Source organism: Mus musculus, chromosome 6, assembly GCF_000001635.26.
Source record: "Mus musculus strain C57BL/6J chromosome 6, GRCm38.p6 C57BL/6J".
Taxonomy (NCBI): domain Eukaryota; kingdom Metazoa; phylum Chordata; class Mammalia; order Rodentia; family Muridae; genus Mus; species Mus musculus.
In genome coordinates, this window is record NC_000072.6 from 54,256,565 (window position 1) to 54,280,457 (window position 23,893).

At 46.1% G+C, this 23,893-nt stretch overlaps 1 protein-coding gene and 1 long non-coding RNA gene across 7 annotated transcripts in view; one reads left to right on the forward strand and one right to left on the reverse strand.

Moving 5' to 3' along the window:
- The window catches only part of Chn2 (chimerin 2), a 261,881-nt gene that overhangs the window by 216,633 nt on the left and 21,355 nt on the right, over positions 1 to 23,893 (forward strand). Inside the window, exons 1-3 of one of the 6 annotated variants that reach the window (XM_030255589.1) lie at positions 2,320 to 8,640; positions 9,575 to 9,685; positions 16,512 to 16,589. Coding sequence is in view for 5 of the 6 variants with exons in the window: in NM_023543.2 (NP_076032.2) it covers positions 16,344 to 16,589 (246 nt within the window). In the remaining variant the exon portion in view is untranslated. Of the gene's footprint in view, positions 1 to 2,319; positions 8,641 to 9,574; positions 9,686 to 10,560; positions 10,697 to 12,591; positions 12,883 to 16,257; positions 16,590 to 23,893 lie in introns of those variants that run through there. The other 5 variants (NM_001311133.1, XM_006506578.4, NM_001311134.1 and 2 more) reach the window with 5 other exon arrangements.
- 9130019P16Rik (RIKEN cDNA 9130019P16 gene) overlaps positions 13,117 to 23,893 on the reverse strand; it is a 160,541-nt gene continuing 149,764 nt past the window's right edge. Inside the window, exon 14 of the long non-coding RNA NR_033635.1 lies at positions 13,117 to 14,796. This is a non-coding gene — a long non-coding RNA (RIKEN cDNA 9130019P16 gene). The remainder of the gene's footprint in view (positions 14,797 to 23,893) is intronic.

Here is a 23,893-nt window from a genome sequence, read left to right on the forward strand (position 1 = left end):
GACACGAGGCCCTGGCTCCCCTTGCCTATCTCTTTGGCAAAGTTCTGTTTGCATTGATCCAACCCTGTGACGAATATCAGAATTCAGAGGACAGATGCAATGCTCAGGGGATGAAATTCAACCAGTGCCGGCCAGTGGAGCCTTGACCTTGCCAGCGATTACTTCACAAAGAAGTCTCTGCTGCTTTTGAATTCAATTACACTGGACAGGGGGAGCCAGTCTCCGGTGCTCTTTCATGATGGATCAGGCATCCTCAGGAATCCCGTGGTGCTACACACCCCTGGACCTTGCCAGGCGCCCCAGGAGTCAGGAGTTAGCCTCTTCTGAGGCATACAAAGGTTTGGGTCCCTACAGATTTATTTGTTTATTGGCTGACTGACTGATGTTCTAATCATTAGAGTCTAATGTCTTTCTCGAGGTGTGGAGATCCTACCTCTCCTCGCTCTGTTTTTATCTCACTCTGTTCCCGTGTGCCACTGGTAGTCTTTTGTTCCTCTGTCTTCCCCACTGGTTTCCTGTGTCATATGGAGGTTTCATTTTCCATAAAAAGGTGAGGAGAGCTGCAGAGAAATCAGAGCAAGGCCATGCTCCCTAGTCCTTTGAGGTCTCTGCAGCTCGCTTTTCCTGCAGGTGAGACCTCTGGAAGACAGACAGAGGCTTCAGTTGTCTCCAGACACAGCACCTCTGGCAGATGGTGTCATGGGGAAGAGAAAGAAAAATACCAGTGTGCAGACAGTGAGCAATTCCAGCTCCACAGGACAGACCCCCCTGCAATCACTACTGGGACAGCAGTACACAACCAGACCTGTGAGACAAAAGCCTTCAGCCCATTCCCCCTATGTGTGTGCCTGGCTCAGATCTCCACTCAAGCAAGAAGGAATCTCCTACAAACCCACAGTGGTAGAGAAGCCTCTAGAAACATCTGTGTCCTATCATTAGAAACCTGGGACCAAAGAGGCACCAAAAAGAATAGGCTGAGGAGAACAGAGAAGAGGAACAGGAAACAGGAAGGGGAGCCCACAACACTGTAGGATACTGTCAGCATGCCACAGGTAGACTCCTGTCTTCCTGACTGCTCCCCCCTCTGTCAATAAAGTACGTCAGTCACTCACAATTGTTCTTACCCCAGGCCAGTGACCACAGCCTCACTGCTCAGTGTCCCATGGGAGCAAGTTTCCCTTGGCAAACATGTACTGACATCATCTGATGATGGACGCTTGTTGGCATATGATCGTCATTATAAAGCAATGGATTTCATAAAGGCATTCATGCAAGTACATCATGTACTCCAACTATATTCACCCCTCCCCCACACCAAGATTTCTAAAGCTTCTTGAGTAGTTCTAATTAACATCTGGGAACCACTGAATTATTTTAGCTAAGTAAATCCCCACCTACGCCCAGAAGAGATCTTAGCAACAGGTCTGACTTCCTCTGGAGTGAAGAATCCATCAGACTTGATTGAATTAGAAATATGGGTGCAAGCTCAGGACCATGCAGTAGTCCCTGAACACACACAGTGTGGCAGCCCTGTGCTCAGGCCTTTCTGTGCAGTACCCAGCTGGACCCAACGAAGATTGCTCAGTTCCCTTCTATTGGCAAAGCACCTTGGGGGTTCTCTGCACAGCTTCTAGTCTTCATGTTCTGACTCTCTGTCTCCCAGACACCATGCAGGTGGGGATGTTTCCCAGATGCGGAGGGGGAAAATGATCTTACAAGTTAGGGGCTCGCAAGCACAGTGCTGGAGGCTGCAAGGACTCGGGGTGGGGAAGGCCGCCCCTTTTACTGTAGAGCAAAACAATACAAGCATACTTGGAGCTGTTTTATTAACTATACAAGAATCATGGAAAAGCTATAGGTATGGATGGGCTAACAGACCAGCCCGCTTGTGGTCTCTAAAGCTCCTTCAGTCCCTCTGACTGTTGACTGAGCAGGGTTTCCTACCTGCCCCAGCTTTCTCTTCTCCATACCTATGGGCTGTATGGTGAGCAAGCAGACCATCTGTTGAAGGAGTGTGTCATTTACATGTATAAAGCCACGAATTAATCTCCAGGCTTTATGCAGACAGACAAGTGCTCTCCCATTACTGAGCCATTACTCAGACACCACAGCTGTGGCCCTCTAGGGTCTTCCGCCACCATCCTCTTCTTCACCACAGCTCAGGGATGGACTTTGAACGTGTTTCTTGGCTTCAACTTCTCACCACAGACACTTGAGCCTCTCCCGAGTTTATCCTCCCACACCTTAGAGATGTTGGCCTAAGTAGCCAGAGCGACTACTTGAGGCAGGATGCTTATTTTCAACACGAATAGAAACGATTGCCCTTGCTTTGGCCCTGCCAAGCTGTGCCTGAGTCATGTGTCTTCTGGGGCGGCACCGGGAATGCCAGCTTGACGTTTCTCAAAGCTGTCGGGTTTGTGAGAAGCTGCTGCTGGCCTCGCTTTCTCGGGGGATATGGGTCACAATGGGGAGCTGGAGGCGGGTCTGCCATCCAAATGTTACTGTGTGTTTCTCTCTTCAAGGTCAGTAAGGATTTACTCAAAAGTCACCTTGGCCTCAGGACGTTTGTCAAGCATCAGCATTTCTTAGGAGGTATCTTCTTTGGGCAAGACCAATCCCCTACCCTGAAAGGAAGCCAAAGCTGCTAAAGGCAGGGGACAGGGCCATGTGCTCGATGAAGCGGGAGGACACTGGGCTGGCGTTCTAGAAGTCCTGATCGGTGGCACTACTTTGCTTCTAACTTGCTTGAAAACCTTGGGCATACTATTCCACCTCTATGGGCCTTAGCTTCCTTATCTGTAAGATGAAAGGACTGCACACACAGCTGCTTGCCAGGAACAGGGGTCAGGCTTAACCCATTGTGTTAGCACATATTATGGGATAACTTCTTCCCCTCGTGCTAATGAATAAACGAGGAAAGCTCAGTCCTGTTTTCCTGTTGTGTGACCAGAGCTACTTTCATTCTTTGCTATTCATGACCAATGCCATAACTTGCAGGGACAGAAACATTTGAACTGTCTGTCAATGGGATGTTTCTGCAGAATCAGCTCTTAGTTTACTAAGTTCTTTGCCCAGAAGTCTTTCTTGGCTCTGATACATCCAGGCAAGCTAAACATATGGGATATGATAAAGAATATATACAGGAATATGATAAAGAATAAGACACCATCAAGTGAAGCCAAGTGAAAGCCATGTGCACCCAGAAGAGCTCGTGCTGAGAGGGACATGGATGGGGAGTATGGTGGGAGGCCAGGAAAGGGTAGAAGGTGACGAGGAACAGGCAAGATCAAAGTGCAATGAGACAAGATAGAAGTGTACTCTGAGAAGTTTCAAGGTTACAGTTGTGGTCCCCTCTTACTAGGGCTTCATGTGTTTATGTGTATAAACTCAAATTTTAAGCTATACTGAGCTGAATTGCTTATTTTCTAGATATACATCAGCTGTAAAGATTTGCCAAAAACCTAAGAAAGAAGTCCTATAAAGAAGGACCTCTGTGTTTGGAGCGTCATAGTGATGAACAGTAACTCCCTGTGTGTAGTAAAACTCCTCGGCTGCAGACCCATCTGCTGGTCTATGACCTATCATGAGCAAGAGCAAGGCTGGATATAATGGGTGTCCAGAGACCAGCATGGAGCCTCACTCTGAGGAGCTGGCCACCCCATGTTGGTCAATTGCCCACAGGCTTGTCTGGTGGCTAGCTAGGGTGGGTGGGTAGATGCCTGGATGGGAAAGACTAAGCGGCTGTAAAGCGTCTATAGAAGTAGCTAATCTATACCTCTAATAGACTTTAAATATATATTTCTATTGTCCTAGAACATAAAAATAATTTATGTAAGCTGAAATATCAGAGCCTCCAGTCAGTTAAACTATTTTTATACTGTATGTAGAACAATGTTTTTCTCATAGTAGAAAAAAAGCAAAACCATTGTTTTATGTTTGCTTTGTCTGCACAGAGAAAAATAAAACAAAACTACATTCTACATGAAGTTTCCACTGTTGGTAACATGATACACATTAATCCTTTTTTAAAAGCCATTAATTTAGCATAAAAGAAATTAATGGGGGGGGGCTTGTCCTCAAGGACATTAGCTTTTAATGTTTAAGAAGAAATGATTTACAACAGAACCTACCTCAAATATCATTGCTAAACAACAAACTGGAGTGAAAAAGAAAAAAATATCCATTGTTACATGTTCTGTATAGGCTAGGCTTGCATTGTATTCATACTCCTCCTATCAACACTCTCAAGTTCTGGGGATGCAGGTACACCTACCACACTGTGTTTGGTAACCCCATCTGAATTCATCATTCTTTGGGTACCACTTTTTTTCAGTAAAGACTACAATTTTGCCTTTTGTGCGAAATGTGTTCTTTTTCCTCCCATCATGCCTATTGCACCCTGTCATCAGAACTGTAAGACTATTATCCTTTGCTGAATCGGGGCTCCTACGGATCCTGAGAGGGGAGTCCAGGGCATCAGCTGGGCCAGTAGGGTGATTCTTCCAGATGAGATGACAGAACCCAAGTTGGGAAACCAGGCAGAGCAATAGAACGTGGCATAACAGCCACTGACCAGGCATTTGTGCCCCAAACAGCAATAGGCACCAAGCTCCCACCACCCATAACTCTCCTCTGAGTCTTGGTCTTTGGACACAGGGCATTGACTTATTTTCTGGACAGACTCAGAGTCAAGGAAGAAAGGACAGTGGCTTCTGATCTTTAAGACGTAGCTTTCAGAGATAAAGACTTCTGTGAGAGACTATTTCTTAGCCCTATTAAGGGGAGGGATGTGAAAATGATGGGTGTGAGTGCCAGGCCCTTGAGGCAGTAGCCAGAGATCTTGGGACTTTAGACTCACTGGCACCAGGACACTGACAAGGTCACAATCTGGAATGTTGGTATTCAGATGACACCCTGGGCTCTGTCCAGTAAGACATTGTGGCAACTCGGCAGGACCCACAAGATCCAAAAGGAGCCCAACTCAGCTACCTTCCCATTACTGTGATAAAATACCATGACCAAAAGCAGCATGGGAAGGAGGGGGTGCATTTCAGCTTCACTTCAGTAGCACACTCTGTCACTGAGGGAACTCAAATAGGGCAGGAATGTGGAAGCTGATGCAGAAGCCATGAAGGGATGCTGCTTACTGGCTTGCACTCTGTGGCTTGCTCAGCCTTGCTTTCTTATATACTCTAGAACCACCTGCCGAGGGCTGGCCCCACTCACGATGAGCCAGGCCCTCCCCCATCAATCTCTAAGAAATGCCTCCAGAGTGCCCCCACAAGCACTTTCTGGCATGGCCATTTTCTCAATTAAAGTTCTTTCTTCCCAAATGACTCATCTTATGTCAAATTGACATAAAACCAGCCAGCATACTGTCCTAGTTCTTCTGGAACCTGGCATGGCATACCACAGGTGACACGCCCTGCCTGGGATTAACACAGCCGAAGGGCTCTTATCTGTGGCAATTACTTACCCTCATCCACCAGCCAGGAATGACTCACTGTTCAGGAGACAAGATGGTAATATCCATATCTGCCCACCTCAAGGTCATCCAGGACTACAGGCAAGACCAGTGTCCATCTTCTTGTGTGTGCATTATGTGGGGCAGGCAGGGCTTTTGGCTAAACCTAATCAGGATACATAACTCTGCTGATTCATTACTGCGCTGCAGACATCAAACTATGTTTTCTGTTTTGATGGATACAACCCTCCTGCCATTAAGCACTGAGTCTCCCACACATTATTTATTGGTTTTATATTGGCACAGGCAAATCTCAAAAATACTAATCTGTTTAAAACACCGGTAATCTGTAACCCTGAAAGATAGGGATATATATGGAATTTTCCAACCTTGCCACACAGTAACTTGAAATAGCTATGTATTTTAAGGAAAATAAATTTGATGCCTTCATGTGTGGTGTAGAAGTTGGCCAGTCAGCAAAATGCTTTCTTTCTTGTTTGTTTGATTTTTAAAGATTTATTTACTTTATGTATCGAGTATACTGTCGCTGTCTACCAGAAGAGGCTATTTAATCCCATTACAGATGGTTGTGAGGCACCATGTGGTTGCTGGGAATTGAACTCAGGACCTCTGAAAGAGCAGTCAGTGCTCTTAACCACTGAGCCATCTCTCTAGCCCCAGCAAAGTGCTTTTTGAACAAGCTTAAGAACTTGGATTTAGAACCCAGAATCCATGTTTAAAAGTTCAGATTTAGTTGCATACACTAGAATATGAAGCCCTACAGGTCCAGAGCCTCCTGACTATGGGGATGTACTATTGTGCTGTGCAGGGAACCTTGAGATAATGAGGCACAAAGAGTTGAGACACTTGACACAGTTTCTCCACCAGGGGGAAAAAGCTGAAGCTGAAACCCTAATCCAGCCGGCCTAGCTTCAGCTTCCGCTGCTAACAAGAAAATCTGAGCAGGGGAGCCCTTCACTGTTTCTAAGTTTACAACATCAGTCACTACTACCTATGTTCTGCATGTGTGCATGTGGGTGTGTCTACATGTGGCTATGTGTGTCTTTGTGTGTGCCTGTGCATATGTGTGTATATGCATTTGCATGTGTGTGTGTGTGTGTGTTTGTACAAGTGAGTGTGTGTGTGTGTGCGCGCGCGCGTGTGAGAGAGAGAGAGAGAGAGAGAGAGAGAGAGAGAGAGAGAGAGAGGGAGAGACAGAGAGAGACAGAGAGAGACAGAGAGACAGAGAGACAGAGAGTGCCACTGCATGGATGTGGAGGTCAAAGGTGACAACCTTAGGTCCTTAGGTGTCAACCCTGGATTTCTACTCTATCTGAGACAGGTTCTGGCTTTTTTGATGCTCACCACTTTATAGTCCAGGCTAGCTGACCTTCAAGCTTTTAAGAATTCTCCCCTCTCTGCCTCTTCTTCCACAGGAGTACTGAGATTACAGATGTGTGCTGCACACCTGATTGTATGTAGCTTCTTTGGACTCACACTCCTGTCCTCCTTGCACTGCAGGCTCGTTACCCGGCAGCTACTGAGCATCTCCTAGCCCTTAAGACCTTGCTCTATGTTTCTCCGCAGTGACTTTCTAGCTCATCAACCTCTGTGTTTACTGTCTGCTTACTGACATCCCTCTCCCTGTTTACTCGCCTAACCCTGTGCTTGATAAACAACGGCTACTTTAGAAAGATTGGCTGAAGAAGAGAAGGGACAAGATATATTTCTGCAGTTTATCCAAGAATAATTTTCTTGCCTTAAAAACGGGCCAAGGTCAAATTACTTGTGGTCCTTTCAGAATGAACTGTCTTGTCCTGGAAGAGTTGGCCTTGCATGTTGGTGTGACCCGTGCTCCTCACAGAGCTGTAGCCACAACTGTGGCCATGGAACATCACCACACTCTGACTCCCCTGAGGCCACAGACTTGGCCTTATGCAGGTTTTACCAAATGGTAGAGTCTGAAAATCCCAGCCTCCACCCACTACAGAGGCTAGAAGGAAGCTGAAATTCTATGTGGAATGCACAAGTCTCTATATGCAGTTCAGAATACTGAGTCCTCTATACTGGGCAAGCCGCAGCCGCACAGCTGGGAGTGGCATCAAAGGGTGGTTTGTTTGGGTGATTGTTCACTGTACAAAGCACAGTAGGGATTGGAGATGTTTTTATTTGTGACAAAATGAAAAACTATTTAACAAGCATCTCTGTCATTTGAATCTGGGACTGTTCATACACAGAAACCAGTGGGTTACCTTCATTCCCCCACCCTTAGACAAAAACAGGCATACTCCACCCGCAGAGCAATGAACGTTCTATTAAACCCCCAGAGCTCTCTCAGACACATTCTGCAATGCTGCTCTGAAAATTGTCATTCCTTAGCCAAAAAAAAAAAAAAAAGAAAAAAAAAAAGAAAAAAGAAAAAAGAAAAAAAAGACATTTGGTAACTGTGTAGCTTCCAGAAGAAATTTATCTGGCTCAACTAGGTAACAGTGACAGGGACAGAGCAAGAGTCAGAGGAGGACACCTGGTTTCTACTTTGTAATAAAACCCATAAGGCAATTAATCTTTTGGCCAGAGGTGAAGAGTCACATGACAACACAAAACTACAAAGAGAGGAGACAAATATGGAACACGAGAAGGACAGAGAACAAGGGGACACCAGCAGCTGGGCCCGGGCTGGCAGCTGCTCCCCTCGGCCTGCACATGGCTTGCTTGTAGTTTAGCTTTGGCATCATAATCCCTAATGGTTTATGACACGCCTTTAAGAAGCTTCGATGGCAGTGTTCCATCTCCCTAAAGATAACCCTACCGTGCTTCGGTAGGTTCAGCACTGGAGAAATTTGGCTAAGATGATTAAAGGTCTCCTTTAAGGACAGGCTCTGATGTGAAGCTAGTCACCCAGCTGCCCTACAAGTCAACTGTCTGCTGAAATGTGTGATCCATGGCCTGTCCCCTAGTGCTTTGTCCATAGGGTGGAGTATCCTTGTTTCGACATCAAAATGTCTAGGAACCATCAGTTGCCAGCCAACATCTCTGACACTGGTCTCTGTAAAAACAGCGGGACAGGTCATATAGAAGAGATATCAATTACAGCTTTGTATCAGCAATCCAGCCATCGTCTGCTGCCGCTGAGGTTCTCTGGCCTATAAGAAGTCTGAATGGCCCTTCAGTGTAGGGTGAGTGCTGTGCTCGGTAAAGTGAAGCAACTCCTAGGAGGAGATTGAAACCCCTCCTTGGAGGTCATGTTTCCACATCTATCCGAGAGGATGATCAGGGTAGCACCTGGGGCTGTGCCATCAAAGCCAAGGCCTCTCCACCCGGGACCACAAGCCACAGGGCTGGAGGTTAGAAGCAGCGCCAGGCGTGAGCTGGGTCAGGTATGAAACCTGGCATTTAGATGTGTGCATTGGAAGCAGTATTGTTGAGCTTTAGCTAGGGCATGGTGGGAAGGGTGCAGGTGCCTACCCCAACCTCTCTCAGTTCTTGCACAGTTGGGAAACCAGTCTGCAGTCTAGTGACTTGGTTGACTTTGTCTCCCTCCCGTGTCAGACACAGAATCCACAAGCGAAGAAGCAAGTTGAACACGCCAGGCAGCTCTTAGAAAGAACAAGGAGGGTTTATTTCACAGTAGGAGAGAGCGCTCAGTGTCCACAGGGTCAAGCAATCTGGATTAGCAGTGTTGATGAAAGAAAAGATACACTTTTGATTCTTGCTCAGCAATTTGGGCTTATTTCAAGTGTGATAGCTCTCTGTTACTATGACAAAGTGCCTAAGATGAAAAGATTATTTGTGCTCATGGTTGCAGAGATTTTGGTCTCTGGTTACTTGGCTCCATTGTTTCTAAGCCTGTACTTGGGCAGAGTAGTGAGGTGAGAAAGGGCATTAGTGGAGCAGAGTTACTCACGTGGGAGTCAGGATGCAAAGAGAGAAAGAAGAAGCCTGGTCCTAATGTTCCCTTCAGGGACACAACCCTAGAGACCCAACTCTCTCCCCCTACCTGTCTCAGTAGTGTAGCAGCCTTCATCACACTCAGTTACAGCAATGGGGTTAGTGGTGTAGAGCTCGGAGGACATGGGCTGCCCAGGTCATCACCCAGGCCTTTCTCCCTAGACTCATGGGTAACGAAGCCACAGTGTACAGAGGAGAAGAGAGCATACTGGATCTTTACAGAATCAGAAGTCAGCTTGATACATGATTGTGAACTAAAAACACTTCTGAAAAGTGAGTGTATTCATTTTTCACAAAATACAGCTTCCTTGGGGGCTAAGCCAAGGCCTGCAGCATGCTGGAGTAGAGTCTATAGATGTACCACAGGTGGTTTTCAAGTTACATTTCTAAGTATTAGAAATTTTTATTCTAAAGAGCTCTCAGGAAAGGAGAAGGTAAATTAGTCCTTGTGTCAGTAGATTGCTCATCTGTAACACTGAAAATCCAGGGATTTCCATGGGAAAGGCTATGAAGGTTCCTGAGCCTAACTCCAAAGACATACTTCAGAGCATCACAGCCTTCTGGCCTACAAAGAGAGAATAATGACATCAATCCTACCTTGCTAATAAGAAAGACATCAAAATTAGACAGTTGATAAGTAGATGATAGATGATAAATAGGAAGGTAGGTAGGTAGGTAGGTAGATAGATAGATAGATAGATAGATAGATAGATAGATAGATAGATAGATAGATGATAGATTATATTTATTACTTCCAAGGTACAGAATGACATTTCTCAAGTCCTAAACCTACCTAGTCTTATTCCTTAGGCCTCCTGACTCTGAGCCTGATCTACACACAAATCCTCACCCCCACTTCCAGGGCTTCCTCTTGTAATGACAACTGGATACCACAATCCAGAAGAAACCCTAAAGATCACAGACCCTGGATTTTGTATCAGTGTTTGAAAGTGACAGTAATAAGGGTCTATGGTGGTCTCTCTGCCTTCAGAGAGTTTGTCTGGGAACATTAGTTTGGGTAAGATTCAGTGAGGAGCTGGGTAAGTCGCAATGGGGAGCTCCTTGGTGCCAAGTGACATGACATGACCTTTAATTGTGATGAAAAGTATGCAGAGAGCCTGAGCTCATAAAGCCAGCCAGCTTGGGAGATGCTCATAATTTATAACTTCAAAACCACGCTGCTAGGTGTATGGTTGGTTATCAGTCATCCAGGTAACATCAGGGAAGTGGTGAGAGGAAAGGCTGGGCAGTGGCAGGGGCCAGCCAACCCTGTGGGAAACTATGGTATGGATTTTTGCTTTTCTCTTAAGAGTCAATAGAGTCGATAGAGGTTTCAAGAAGCAGAGTGAAATGGGATGGTATATATATAGAAACGTGACTTGATATTTAAAAGATATCGATTCCTTTGGGGAGGAACTGTTTCTTTAATAGCAATTTTTTTATCCTTCCATCTTTTCTAATAGTCTGCATAAGTTGAAGCACTTGAGATGCCTGTGAGTGAGGACTCTCGATTCTAGAAGCACATTGCTTTCCCTGGAAGACATCTAAGGCACTGGGCTCTCTCTTTAGAAAGCTGGGTGTGTTCATTCTGAGGGGGAGCCTTGAGACGGTGTGGGGTGTTTACCTGTCCCCTATGTGGTTCGTATTAGATAATGCCACAGGCTGAATAAAAAGCATAAGTCGGGTTCCAGAGCCAGCCACACCAGCATCATCGGGGGAAGTGTTAGGGATACAGATTTCCCAGGCCTGGTATTCTTAAAAGTGAATCAGGAAGAGTACCAGGGTATCAGTGTGTGGTTTTCTCCCAGGGAACTCTGTAGCTGTGAGGAGCTCTGTAAGTTTCAGTCAAGAGAATTAGACCTTGGATCGATTTCTAGATCTTGTTCAATAACTATGTAGTAATGGGCCATAGAGCTTGGGTTCTTTCTCCCAAAGAAAAAGAAGTTGTAGAATGAACACTAAGTGTAGTTCAGATATATATATATCTCCACATGACTCACAAAGCCATACAATATAGTTTTCGAAAATAATTGTTATTTAATAGAACTAGCTATAATTATAGAAAATGCAGAAAAATATAGAAGAAACTAGAGGTCTGTGACAATTCTCCATCAAGAGAAACTATTGCTTATGTTCCAAAGTTTGGGGTGAGGAAAATATTTTGGTCCATTTCATTTACTAAAAGGGGGAACATGCCTGTCTCTGGTTCAACAGACTGCTTCTCCCCTGACAATCTGTGTGGGTGGATCCTCTCATCTGAGGTTACTTTGATCACCTTGGTTAATGTGTATGTAATAACTCATTACATGGTATATGATGCTGACTGGACCATTGTTCATCGTTCATTCACCTTTTCCCTATATTGAATGTTTTAGTATTTTCTCAGTTTTCAATATTGTTTGGTTAATCTGTCTGTCTCTCCCTTTCTCTCCCTCTCTGCCTCGGCACGCGTGCGTACACACACACACACACACACACACACACACACACACACACACACACACACACACATCTATTTAAATCTTTGTCTTCAGAATTGCCTAAGAGACTGCTGAAAATAGAATCACTGGCTCCATTCAGACCTTTCATAAGTCATCAACTATTTTCTCCCCAGACATCACTGGGACACTCTGGGGGTCTGTAGGAAAATAATGACCCAATGGTAAATATTCTAATCACCACAAACACCAGGATAGTAGAGACCTCGCCTTGTGGCTCCCTGGCCAGCATGTGTAATCAGGAGCTTCATTTCCTGCACTGCCAGGAGGCAGCAAGAGCAGTAGAGTCAGGATAGTGGTTGTAGATGGATGTGACTTGGGTTTGTGAACACTTCAGGAAGACCCAGACACTAGCAAAGAAGTGTAAAGGACCCATGAGTACAAACATTGGGGCTAGAGTCAAGGGACCAACATGTACTCTTCAACACGCCTCTTTAAAATGCATCACCAGGATACACTTGTCTGTAGGAAAATAATAAGCCAATGGTAAATCACTACTTCAGAAATCTTCAGGTAAGGTCTGAGGGTCATGGCTGCTGGAGACTGAGAGATCGGCTTGCTAAGAATGAGTGGGGAAGCAGCCAGTGATCTCATAAACGTGTAAGGTCCTCACTTCCTCTGTGATGCTAAGCATCCCAAATGGCTGGTCCTCACATCTTTTCAGCTACTTACCCATCCTCTCCCTTCTTCATCTGACAACATCTCATTGCTTTCTTGCTACTGGACTCCTTCCTAGATGCAAGATTCTGAACATGGAGAAAAACACCAGAGAGAGACTCTAAACATAGGATTCCAATTCTCATTATGGGGGAGGGTGGGAATCGGAATGTACTGAGTGTATCCGTTGCATATTGATAGCTGCACTTAACTGCCTAGGGAATCATCAGTAGACGCTTCTTCTGAGAGGACATGGGGAGGTCGAAAACCCCTCCAGACCACACGCCAGGCTGCTTGTGTTAAAGTGGCCAAATGGTAAATCTTTGCTATGTGTATTTTTTTTTTCTCGAGGCAGGGTTTCTCTGTGTAGCCCTGGCTGTCCTGGAACTCACTCTGTAGACCAGGCTGGCCTCAGTGGAAGGGAAAGCCTAGATTTCCTTAGATATAGCAGACTGCCCACCTGTCAGATTTGAGGCCTTGGAATTTAAGCTCATTGTTCATGTGTTTTCCTCTGTAGAATAGAAGGAATTAGAACAGTACCACACAGTAGGCTTATAAATCTTTAGTGAATTCAAACATGAGATGTATTTAGCACAGGCCCTGGCATTTAGCAAGCACACTTGAATGTTTATGGTATTAATGTAAGACAGGCAAGACCCACAAGAGGCAAGCCGGGTAGTATTCAGCAATATCCTTCAGCCATCACAGCGGGGGTTTCTGTGGGCATCTAGTGAAGAGAGAGCACAAGCTGCCAAAAAGCTTATACCACACAGTACAGCCCCTCAGGATGAAGACTGAACTGACTCAAATGTCAGGTCCAGGGAGAAACCCTGGCTTAAGAAGAACACAGAGAGAAAGTGCCTGGTCTCCTTATAGGCAAGAGTAGGTCAGCATCCAATGTGTGTCGAGGCCAGTGCCTTGGAGGTTGTAAAGGCTGAGGATCCTCCTGTGATGTGCAGATAAAGGGTCCTGTGGGAGGTGTTTCCTGGGGGCAGGGGGCAGTGATGGTCCCAAGAGAGTCTTGTAAGCATTTTTCAGTAGTAAGAGGGTGATTGGGGTGACCACTGAAGCTGCCATTCTCTTTGGGAAGCTGACGCTCCCTGTAAAGAGGACTCACAGAAGGACTGTGTGTGGTGCCTGCCTGAGGCTGAAGGCATCTTGTGTTTGGGTAAAGGCTCTGGAAACTGTTCAAGAAAGGCGAAGTCACTGTCATGAATAGAAATTAAAAATGCTAGTTACAAGTAATGACACACAAGAGAACAAATTAAATCTTATATTCAACAAATTAAATTTATATTCAATAGCAGTATACCACAAGGAGGAGGAGACACTCTTCTGCCCGCTTCCCATATAAAGGGTTATTTAATTTGATTCTCCAGTGGTATAATCAGACACTTGGCCTATCAGACACTGAAGAACAAGCTCTTGTATTCAAGAGTCTCTGTTCATTTACTAACAATGAAGGTTTGAGAAAAGATCTTTTACCTCAGCCTCCTTTTTATCTTTAGGCTAAGCCTGGAAACACTTGTAAGGTATACCAAACCTCCATTCAGCTCCTTCAGGGACAACTTAACTTTAAGACTGAATGAATCAAGGAAAGGAGCCATTAGAAGAGAGCAGCCTTGGGTGGTCCTAGTCCTCAGAAGCTGGGTGTAGGGGCAGTGATGATCTTAAAATGAATGTGAGATTATGTGAGGTACGCTTGTTCTCCTTTTTCTAGACATCTGGCTTTCTCCGTGTACTAGGGCTGTATTTGTTCATTGGCTGCTAGAGGAAGGAATCCCATTAGAGCCTTGCAGGAAGAACCAAAGGTGACGGGGCACAGGGGCATTTCCTGAGTTCCTGGTCTAATAGGGGGTCAGAGCGGCCACTGATCTCTAATACAAGGCAGTGATAAATGCAATAAAGACTGGAACCCCAAAGGCAGAGCACTCCTCCAGTGGGAAGTCTGGGAACGTTTGCTTTGTAAAGGTGGCCCTTGAGTTAGAATCAAATGTCGGTGTGTTCAGTGAGACTCTAATGGAGACCACGAGCTACCACATGGAGAAGCTGAATATGGTGGAAAAGATTTTCTAGGATCTGTGGAGGGAGAGGAGATGAGCTTCAGCTTGAGAGCAGCGAAGACTCGCCATGCCAGCAGTATGTGCATCAGCGTGGAGAAGCCCGGCATTCTCTGATCACAGGGAAGGGAAGGCAGGGGGTGTCGAGCAGCTGTGCTGATCACAGTGACTGTGAGAGAACGACAGGAAGAGGCAGAGTTAGTGTCTGAGGTAGAGTGGGGATGTGGGGATGTGGGGATGTGGATACAAGATCTAGCAGTTAAGTACCATATCCCAGAACTCAGGGGCTTCAAGATGTTTTCCACTCTAGTCTTGATTCTGTTACTGATGTGAAATGAGTGGCCTTTAGCAAATTATGTTACCTCTCAGTGGCTCAGTCTTTTTGTCCAGAAAATGGGCATAAATATCCCAGCCTTCATACTATCTGCTGGAGATGAAATGAGTAGATGCCCTTTATACATTGTGAGCGTCAGTTCCTGTGGATGACAGAAACATCGGCTGCTGTTTCGGATAAAAGACAGCAACACGAGATGGGAGAATGGACTTCTGAACCAAGCTGCAATGATGGGACACGAAAGTGGAGACTCACACAGGGAAAGGACCGGTCTGGTGAATTGACCCAGGGCATCTTGGAGGGGCTCTGCTCTGACCCCAGGCCAGGTCTCATGCTATACAGGATGAAATTCTAGAATCATCCACATCTCTCTCCTCTAGCCATCTGCATTCTCCTGGCTTTCTAGCTCCTAAAGTATTGATTCTACTGTCTGTCTGGCATTAGCAGCTTTAAAGAACTCCCAAGACATCACAATCCCCCTCTTCTATTAATGGAGAGATTTGGGACCAAAATTGTGCTCCCAGAGGAGACCATCCAATGCTTTTAAAAGCAAAGGGGGCGTTAAGATAGGCTGGGGCGCCAACAAAATGCTCATCTGAGATGCTTTGTTTTAAAGACAAACAAGTGATGTTTGGGTTTTAGTTAAGGGGATTTATTTAGTACAGTTGTGGGATTTCTGCAGAGTGGTGAGGGGGGATAAGAGAAGAGGGAAGAATCCTGCAGTGTAGCAGCCCGCTTCTGACCTTCTCACCCCTGAGATGGCTGAGCCCATAACCAAATGCTTTGCACGTCTCCCATAAACGGCTTGGACTCAGACCGTTGCAGTTCGATAAATGCATAAGAATAAAGAGAAGGTTTTCAAGTACCAGACAGCTTTTCTAAGATAGATGTGACTTTATCACTTTAAGATTAAAGAATCCTCTGGGTTAAAGGTTTAGTCTGCTGGAGGTCAGCCCAGAATGAGGTTCATAGGCCCAGAATAATGGACACAGCTTTGACTTTGAACATCACAATGACTGTGTGTGTGCGTGTGTCTGTCTGTCTGTCTGTGTCTGTGTCTCTGTGTGCTGCAGACATTGCTGTCTCCCCGGATCCCCTGTGCTGACTGGATATCCTGGGGGTTGCTATATATGAATGTGTGCTATTGTTTCAGGCTCAGGCGATGCGGCCTTAAGAACCAGCACAAAGCAGGCCCATCCCATTCAGCCAGAGCCCCCTCCATCGCTCAAACAGTCCCTTCCAGGTCACATGCCCCTCAGGCCTCTACAGACAGAACACAGCTGCCTCAAGTCTGCTGCACAGCATTAGCAGCAGTCCCCAAACCCTGCTGGCTCCAGAGAGCTGCCGCAGGAGAAACCCAGGAGAGCTGAGCTCCAAGTACCATGTGCTCTCAGGAACTGTGGCTGGAAAATGAGAGAAAATGTGCTATGGTTCGGAAGTCCAAGCCCAGCAGGAAGCGCCAAGAGCTGCTGGCCATTGCATTTGGGGTCAAGGTGGGGCTCAAAGGTGGCTTTCTCTGGTCTCCTCTCAAGCTCTTTGCCTGTTCACAGATCTCTTCACTGGTCCGAAGAGCTGCCCTCACACACAACGACAACCACTTCAACTATGAGAAGACACACAACTTCAAGGTAAGAGTCTGCATCCTCTCCGCTGCCGTGAGAAGGGGGTGGGAGTGGGAGAGGATCCTTGATCACTTCCATGTGGTCATAAAGGCAGGCGGCAGCAGCAGATTGCTGGGTTTTCCACATAACCCTGCTGCCTTGTGTCAAAGTGGAGGCTGGAGCAGCTGGCTCTGCGCTGCTGCCCTTCATACCTGCACGGGTATTGACTTGGTTCTGGGACCCAGGCCCACTTCCTCTTCAGTCTTCCATGCCCAGTGAGAAGGAAGCGGGGGATGCCCCAGTTGGTGGTATTTAGAAGTGCTCTGCACAAAACCTAGCAGTACTTTTCCACCCCGAAGTGGGGTCACTGCCATCCACAGGACAGTACAAACAGTTGTCCGGTTCATGATTGCTGTTCTGTCTTTTGTTCTCAGTGATTCTAAGGCGCTTGTTTCTGTGTAGACAGCTGCAGATGTCATGAGGAGAGAACCCATTCACTAGCTTGTGTGTGCACTTTGGGGTCAGGGGCACGTTGTAGCCTGGCTAAGCTTGACCCTGCCCTCCAGACTAAACAAAAAGATAGGGAGACCCGGTGGGAGTTTAAGTGGCTTTTCCCATGAACTATCTTCCTTTTGGACCAGCTCTGGATGTGAGCTGCCACCAGAAAGTTAGGGTCTGTTTCTTTTGTCCTGCTATGTTGTCCAAGAAATGTTCATAGGGGAAGCCAATGACAAACTGTGAAAATGGGACGCTGCTGTGGGAAGGAGGGACAGGACCATGTTAGAGACTTGCCTCAGCAAATGGGTGATGCTCTGTGGAGCTGGTGGGATTTTCAGATGCAGAATTCAGGAGGAAAAGAATAGGCAGAGAATCAAACTGGGGCTTGCCTTCTCTGTTGAATTCTTTCCTTCTGAGACCACTGATTGTGGGAATGCAATTGAACATCAGGGAAAGGGAACCATTTCTGCTCCTGCCGCTGAGGAGGGGGTCAGCCCTTCCTAGGGATATGTATGCAACTATTCGTTTCCATTCCATAGTCCAGTCTGTCTCTCTGCCTCTGGGTGTAGGGAGCACGAAGCTTGGGCCTTTACTTGCTATCCTTAAAGGAAGGAATGGAAGCCTTCAGTCCTATGCATTTAGCCATGAGCTGGAGAGGATCTTGGGGTATCTCCCATCTTAATCTTTCTCCCATTACTGAATGGCCAAAGGTCTGATTTGGAGTGTGAAATGTCCGTATTTATTTCCTCCTTATGATTTTCTATCTTAACCTCTGTGACCCTCTCATTCCTTAAGACGGTGTTTTTCTGACTTTTGGGGCATCCTGTGGACGCACTCCCAGGCATGACAGGATGGGTCTTGCTGGATTTGCAAATCCCTTTCCTTCCTCTCCAAAATTCCAGTGACTTTGCTCTGAAGATGCAGTTTGAGTACCTTAGCATGAAATAGCTCCTTGGGGGATGGACCCTGTGAGCTAAAAACATGTGCCCACAAGTCATTGGTACCTGGAAACCAATGCCAGTCTGTTCTGACTTAGACCTCTGAATGGGAAATTACTTTTAAGATACTTTGGAAAGGATGGTTGAATCTTATTTCCTAACTTTGCACCTGAGGTATATTGGTAGAAGAACAAAACACTCAGTGTGCCATGGAGAGAGGAAAGAAAAACCAAACAGAATATATCGTGTTGTCCCAGGGCAGATCTGTGAGACACACAGGACCATGCCTCTCTTCTGTGGCTTATACAGGCATCTTTAAACCCTTCAAAGCCCTGGAGGAGCTGCGGCTACCAGTCATGGCTGCAGTTACACTGTTCCTGCCTCTGTTCTTCAGAGTGAGCGGCTGGGGCTGGAGGAGGCATTGACTGTTCTGTTATTCATTCCTTCCACCCTAGGCCCCTTTCCCTCTCCCTTCCCTCAGCTGACTACAAGAATGTTGGGAACACATTCTAAAAACAGGTCCATGCTGTAAAGACAGCCGTGGGGCTGTTAGGAGTAAGTCACTGTCTGAAGAAAGCAGACTTTCACCAAGGGTCCCACTAACTACTTGTAATTTGTATTTCCTACCTAAATTTTACATCTGCTTTTTATTTATGTTGGCTTCTAATGAATTATAATCTGGATCTTTCTTGATTTATTAATGGAAGATAATTATGTACATATACCACTAGGCCTTTGTTGAATAACAAGAATGCACATTTGTGGTTTTGTACTTACCAGCAAATAGCTTTGACTTGTACCTGTCTGAATTCATACCTGAGATAGGGATCTGTCAGCAGATCCTGCCACCTCACCTCCCAGCAAGCCTGCTTTCTTTCCCAGTCGTGTCTGTTCCTGGGGTGCAGGGGGACCCTCATCCATGCCATACTTAGGAACTTTCTGGGGAATGAATAGAAACTCTGAGCACTACACAACACTGGGAAAGTGCCCATCTCAGATGCTCCAGAGAACAGAGCATAGCTGCTTTTCAGACAACACTGCATAGAAATAAAATCCAACCAGTGCAAAAGCTTTCAGAGTCATGCCTCGTATCATGCAACACTCAAGTACTTTACAAACTGCTTGCTAGTGCTGTGTTGGTCCACTCAGAGCTGGTTTCTGATAAACCTATATAGGAAGTTATTCAAAGGTCCTACCTTAGGTCTCTGTGATTAACTACTATTGCTCTTCATGTAAGGCCTATATTGGTCAGCTTTCTATCACTGTGACAAAATACCTGAAGTAAATCCACTTAAAAAGAGGAAAGGTTATTTTTTTTTGTCTCATGATTTCTGAGATTTCAGTGCATGGTCTCCTGCTTCTGTCATTGCTGGGGCCTGCAGTGAGACTGAGGTAAGACTGGATCAAGTGCATGTCAGAGCAAAGGTGCTCACCTCATGGCAGCCAGGGAGCAAGCAGAGGAACAGGAAAGGGCCGAATCCCAATATCCTCAAAGATCCATGCCCAATGATCTAACTCCTTCCAATAACGAAAACTTTTTTTTTTAATCTCCTAAAGTCTCTACTGCCTCCCAGTAGCACCATCACTGAGGCCCAAACCTCCAGTACAAGAGTTTCAGGGGTAACATTTAAGATCTGAACTGTAACGTATGTACTTAGCATAAAAGGAGGAGCTTGTTTGTCTCGGTGGTGACTTAATTAATCCAATTGTCCTATTTTATTTTTCTCATTAATTTATGTATTTACTTTACATACTGATTGGAGTGGGGCTTCCCCTCCCTCCTGCCCTCGCAGGCGCTCCCTCTCACCTGCTCTCCCCTTATGCCTCCCGCCATTTCTCCTCAGAAGAAGGGGAGACCTCCCATGTAGATGAACCCACCTCCAGCATATCAAGTTGTAGTAGGACTGGCACATCTTCTATTGAGGCTTGACAGAGCCATCCAGCTAAGGGAAATGGATCCAACGCCAGGCAAGAGAGTCAGAGCAGCCCCTGCTCCTGCTATTAGAGGTCCCCATACAAGGACCAAGCTGTACATCTGCTGGGACTTAGTCACGTGACACCTTCCTCTCAAGCAGTGGCCCCCCCTAGATCCCTTTTGGGACTGAATGACCCTTTCACGGGGGTCACCTAATCAGAAAACACATATATTGACACTATGATTCATAACGGCAGCAAAATTACCATTATGAAGTAGCAACGGAAAAAGAAAATTGTGTGGATCACTACAGAGTGAAGAACTATATTAAAGGGTTGCAGCATTAGGAAGGTCGAAAACCACTGGTGTAAAGGAACTGTGTTCACAGCAGGAATTTCCATCAAGTGTGCAAATTGTTTAGAGAAGGGCAGGGCCTCATGAGGCCAAGTGACTTAGAGCTTGATTCCCACCTAGCGGGTCTGTTTGTGCACATTCGGATGTCATCATCACTGTCACTGCAAACCCTTCACAGACCAGCAGAGCCCAGAAGGGAGAAGGGCTCTGATGCAAATCCTACCAGGCCGCCCACATTAGGCCACACCAGTACATGGCTTCCCCACGAAGCCTCATGGTGTCAGTTACCAGCACAGAGTCTGACCCTAGCAAGTCCTTAACTGATTTTAATTTTTTTATGGACTTTGTCTAGATCCAAAGAACACAAAATTCAAAAGGACTATTCCAAATGACTAAATGCCCGATTCTGGCACTTTCCACCCAGAGAAATAAGACCTTTGTGTTCTGTTTGGGACACGAGAGTGAGCACCAGTGGTCACGATTCATACAAGGAGACTCCTTTTGAAACTGATCCAGAGAAGAGAGTTCTTCAGCCATTTATGCCTCTCCTCCACCAATACAGAATACAGGCTGTCTGTGTGCCCGCTGCCAGAAAGTGTTGAGGGAGACAGAAGAACACTCTTCTGCCAAGGGCTTCACAGCCAAGATGCTTTTGACCACAGAGGGACATTTGGCAACATCTGGAGATGAAGATGTGGTTTTCATCATCCCAAAGTATACCAATAACATTCAGAGAGGCCAGGACAGCGCCACAGCAGAGTTATTCTTCTCTCTGTCTACATCACTGGGAAGGGGAGACCATGTCCAGGGAGTGGGGGAGCCGCTTGTTTCTCATACACAAACATGCTCTAGGTCTGACCCTGCTTAACTTCCAGCAGTCCTATAGACTTCAGCAGGAAGTAATTGTTAACCAAAGGGAAAAATTAGCACAAGACTATCTCAGTTCAAAAAGATCTGTGAAAGGCTGCATTCCCAGCAATGTTTTAGAAACACAACCCCCTCTTTTCCAAAGCATAGTTCCACTTCCAAACCTTCTCTTTCCTATGCTTTAGTTCCACTTCCAAATGTGCAGCTGCTGCCACCTGCTCTTGCATCTTGACCAGCTGCGGAGGTGGTGATCGTGAAGCTGAGCCCTTGCTTGTAGTTCAACATAAGTATTAGTGTCAACAAGGCCAAGCCTTCAAGCTTCACCTTAGGACCACATCTTTAATCCTATTTTGAATGCCCGGACAGCTACCGACAAAGGATGCTTGGTGCCCCCCCCCCCATTAGAGCCTGTCTTAGCACAGGCCCCTCTCACAGCATCTGTGCAGCGAGCCTAGCAGAAAGTGTCTCTGTTACAGATGGCATAGCTCCCTCCTGCTATCTCCTTACATCTGAGAAGGTTCACTTCAAGGTCAGAATTTCATCTGCTCCTGCAGGAAGGGAAAACATGAGTTCATTGTGACACGATTGTGGGAAACACAGTAAATTGGTGGTGGGGGAGGGGAGGGGGAGCGGGGGACAATTCTCCACAGAAACCTGGACACCTTGACAGTGCTATTAGCTTTCTGGACAACTGAGGCTAATTTGCTTCCCCTCCTGCAGCGAACCCTGGACCTCCAAAACCCAGACCCTTGAGTCTAGAAGGATCTTCTGCCAACTCAAAGCCACTCTTCTATGCACATTAAACAACCTAGAAAGTGGCTCTAGGCCTGGAGTCCTTTTCCAAGTAAAATGAAAGAATCAGCTTCCTGTTTTTAGTATGGCTAATAGAGGCAAAATGGTTTTGTTCTGTATCAGTGATCTCAAGCTTGAATTGACCCCCACCAGGAACCACTTGGCAGTGTCTGGAGACATTTATGGCCCATCCCTTAAGGGATACTGTACGCCTCTGGTATGTAGATAGTCAGAGATGCTGGGGGAAAAAATAAATCCCTGTAGTGGCCAAGACAGCTGCCTCCACACCCATGAATTTTCCAGACCAGAAATGTTAGCAAGGATAAGGTTGAGTAACTCTGATATGAACTGATAAGAAAAAGTAGAATCTCCTTACCACAGCACATCATGAGTAGCATTTGCTTCCAGCTGGAGACTAGGCAAGTTGCTTGTATGTTTGGGCAGTGTCCACGCTGGCCCATCAAAACATTTGCTCCAAAAACCACTGGAGAGACCTGCCTTCTAGACTCAGCAAATGTGAGACAATATCATCCTGCTCATCCTAAAAGACCCAAGCAGGGATGCCTGCTGCCTGCCCGCGACTCTCTGGACAACTTTTCTTCCTCCTGTTTTTATGACATGCCCATTCCTGGGCCATTTGTCAAACATGCCTTATCTCTGGTAATAGCATCTTGTTTGGTGTGGTTTTTGAATTCTAGGCAGACCATGCCCAGTATAATAGTCTTGGACAAACATTCTTCCTGTCTGGAGTATTTTCTTCCTGTCTGGGGTATTTTAGTTACTGCCCTCAACTTTGAAAAAAAAAAAAGTTCTTTCTCTTTAAAAGGTATTTTTGAAAAAAAAAATCAATAGATTTCAGAAAATAAAAAGGGCTGCTTGGTGACATTTTAAGGTGTGGGGTCTTTCACTGAGATGGCAGATGACAGACATCAACCCCAACAGTGTGAGCACACCCGCAGCACTCGCTGCGGCCTGTTCTCTCCTCAGGTTCCAAAAGAAAACAGAATAACACACCAGCCACAAAAATAAACAGTGGCCCATCCTCAAAAGGAAATTGGGCAGTGGGCCTAAAATAATGTTTGTCTAGCTCAACGTTCCCCTCGTTCGGATTTTATTTTACTTGTGTGGGCTAAGCAAGGACAGAAAGTGACTTGTTCCTTGTGGAGTCTCCCTGCATTTGTTTGCTCTTAGGACGGGGCTGATAAGCACTGTATGTATGTGTGCTTGGTGTGCTGGAGGACGTTGTAGGCTGCCGGCAGACGTGAAGCTTGGAATCATGAGACGAGCAGACCCTCATTTTTGGAAGCACTTGGAGTTGTAGTTTGGCCCCTGCCTGTGTGGTGTGAGCACTGAACCTGCTTCCCTCACCACTGAACCTTGCCTTTTGACTTTAGCCCCAACGAGGTTCCCGATACCCTGGATACGATTGAGGTAGCTTTGTATCATCGCTCTCTTTACATCCTTCACAAGAAAAGAATGTGTTTCAACACCCAAGCCCACCCTCCCAGGCCCGAGTCCACTCTCCCAGGCCTGAACCCACCTCTCGAGGCTTGATCAAGTTCACCTTCCAAGGCCCTCCACTATGCTGTTACACCTTGAAACATTGTCCCCAGTTATTCATCCCCATGTGCTCCCACTCAACAGCAGTGTCCCCTCCCACTCACTGTTCCCAGTATGGTGAACGTCTATCTATATGTCAAAACCCCACACAATCACTTTTGTCTTCTTTCTTGCAACATTTGGTTATTCTCTCCATTATCCTGGCCTGGAATGTCTCACACGTGCAAATACATTGCCTGACATGTGATCATTTCGTTATCTATTCATCCTTGTAGATGACAAGGCCCTTGAACGCAGGGTATGCTTGCTTCCCTGATGTCTTTCAACTTTGTATTGACAAGGACAGGGCAAGGTTCCAAGCAGCAATCTGCATGTGAACCAGAGATCCACAGAAATGATAAGGCGGT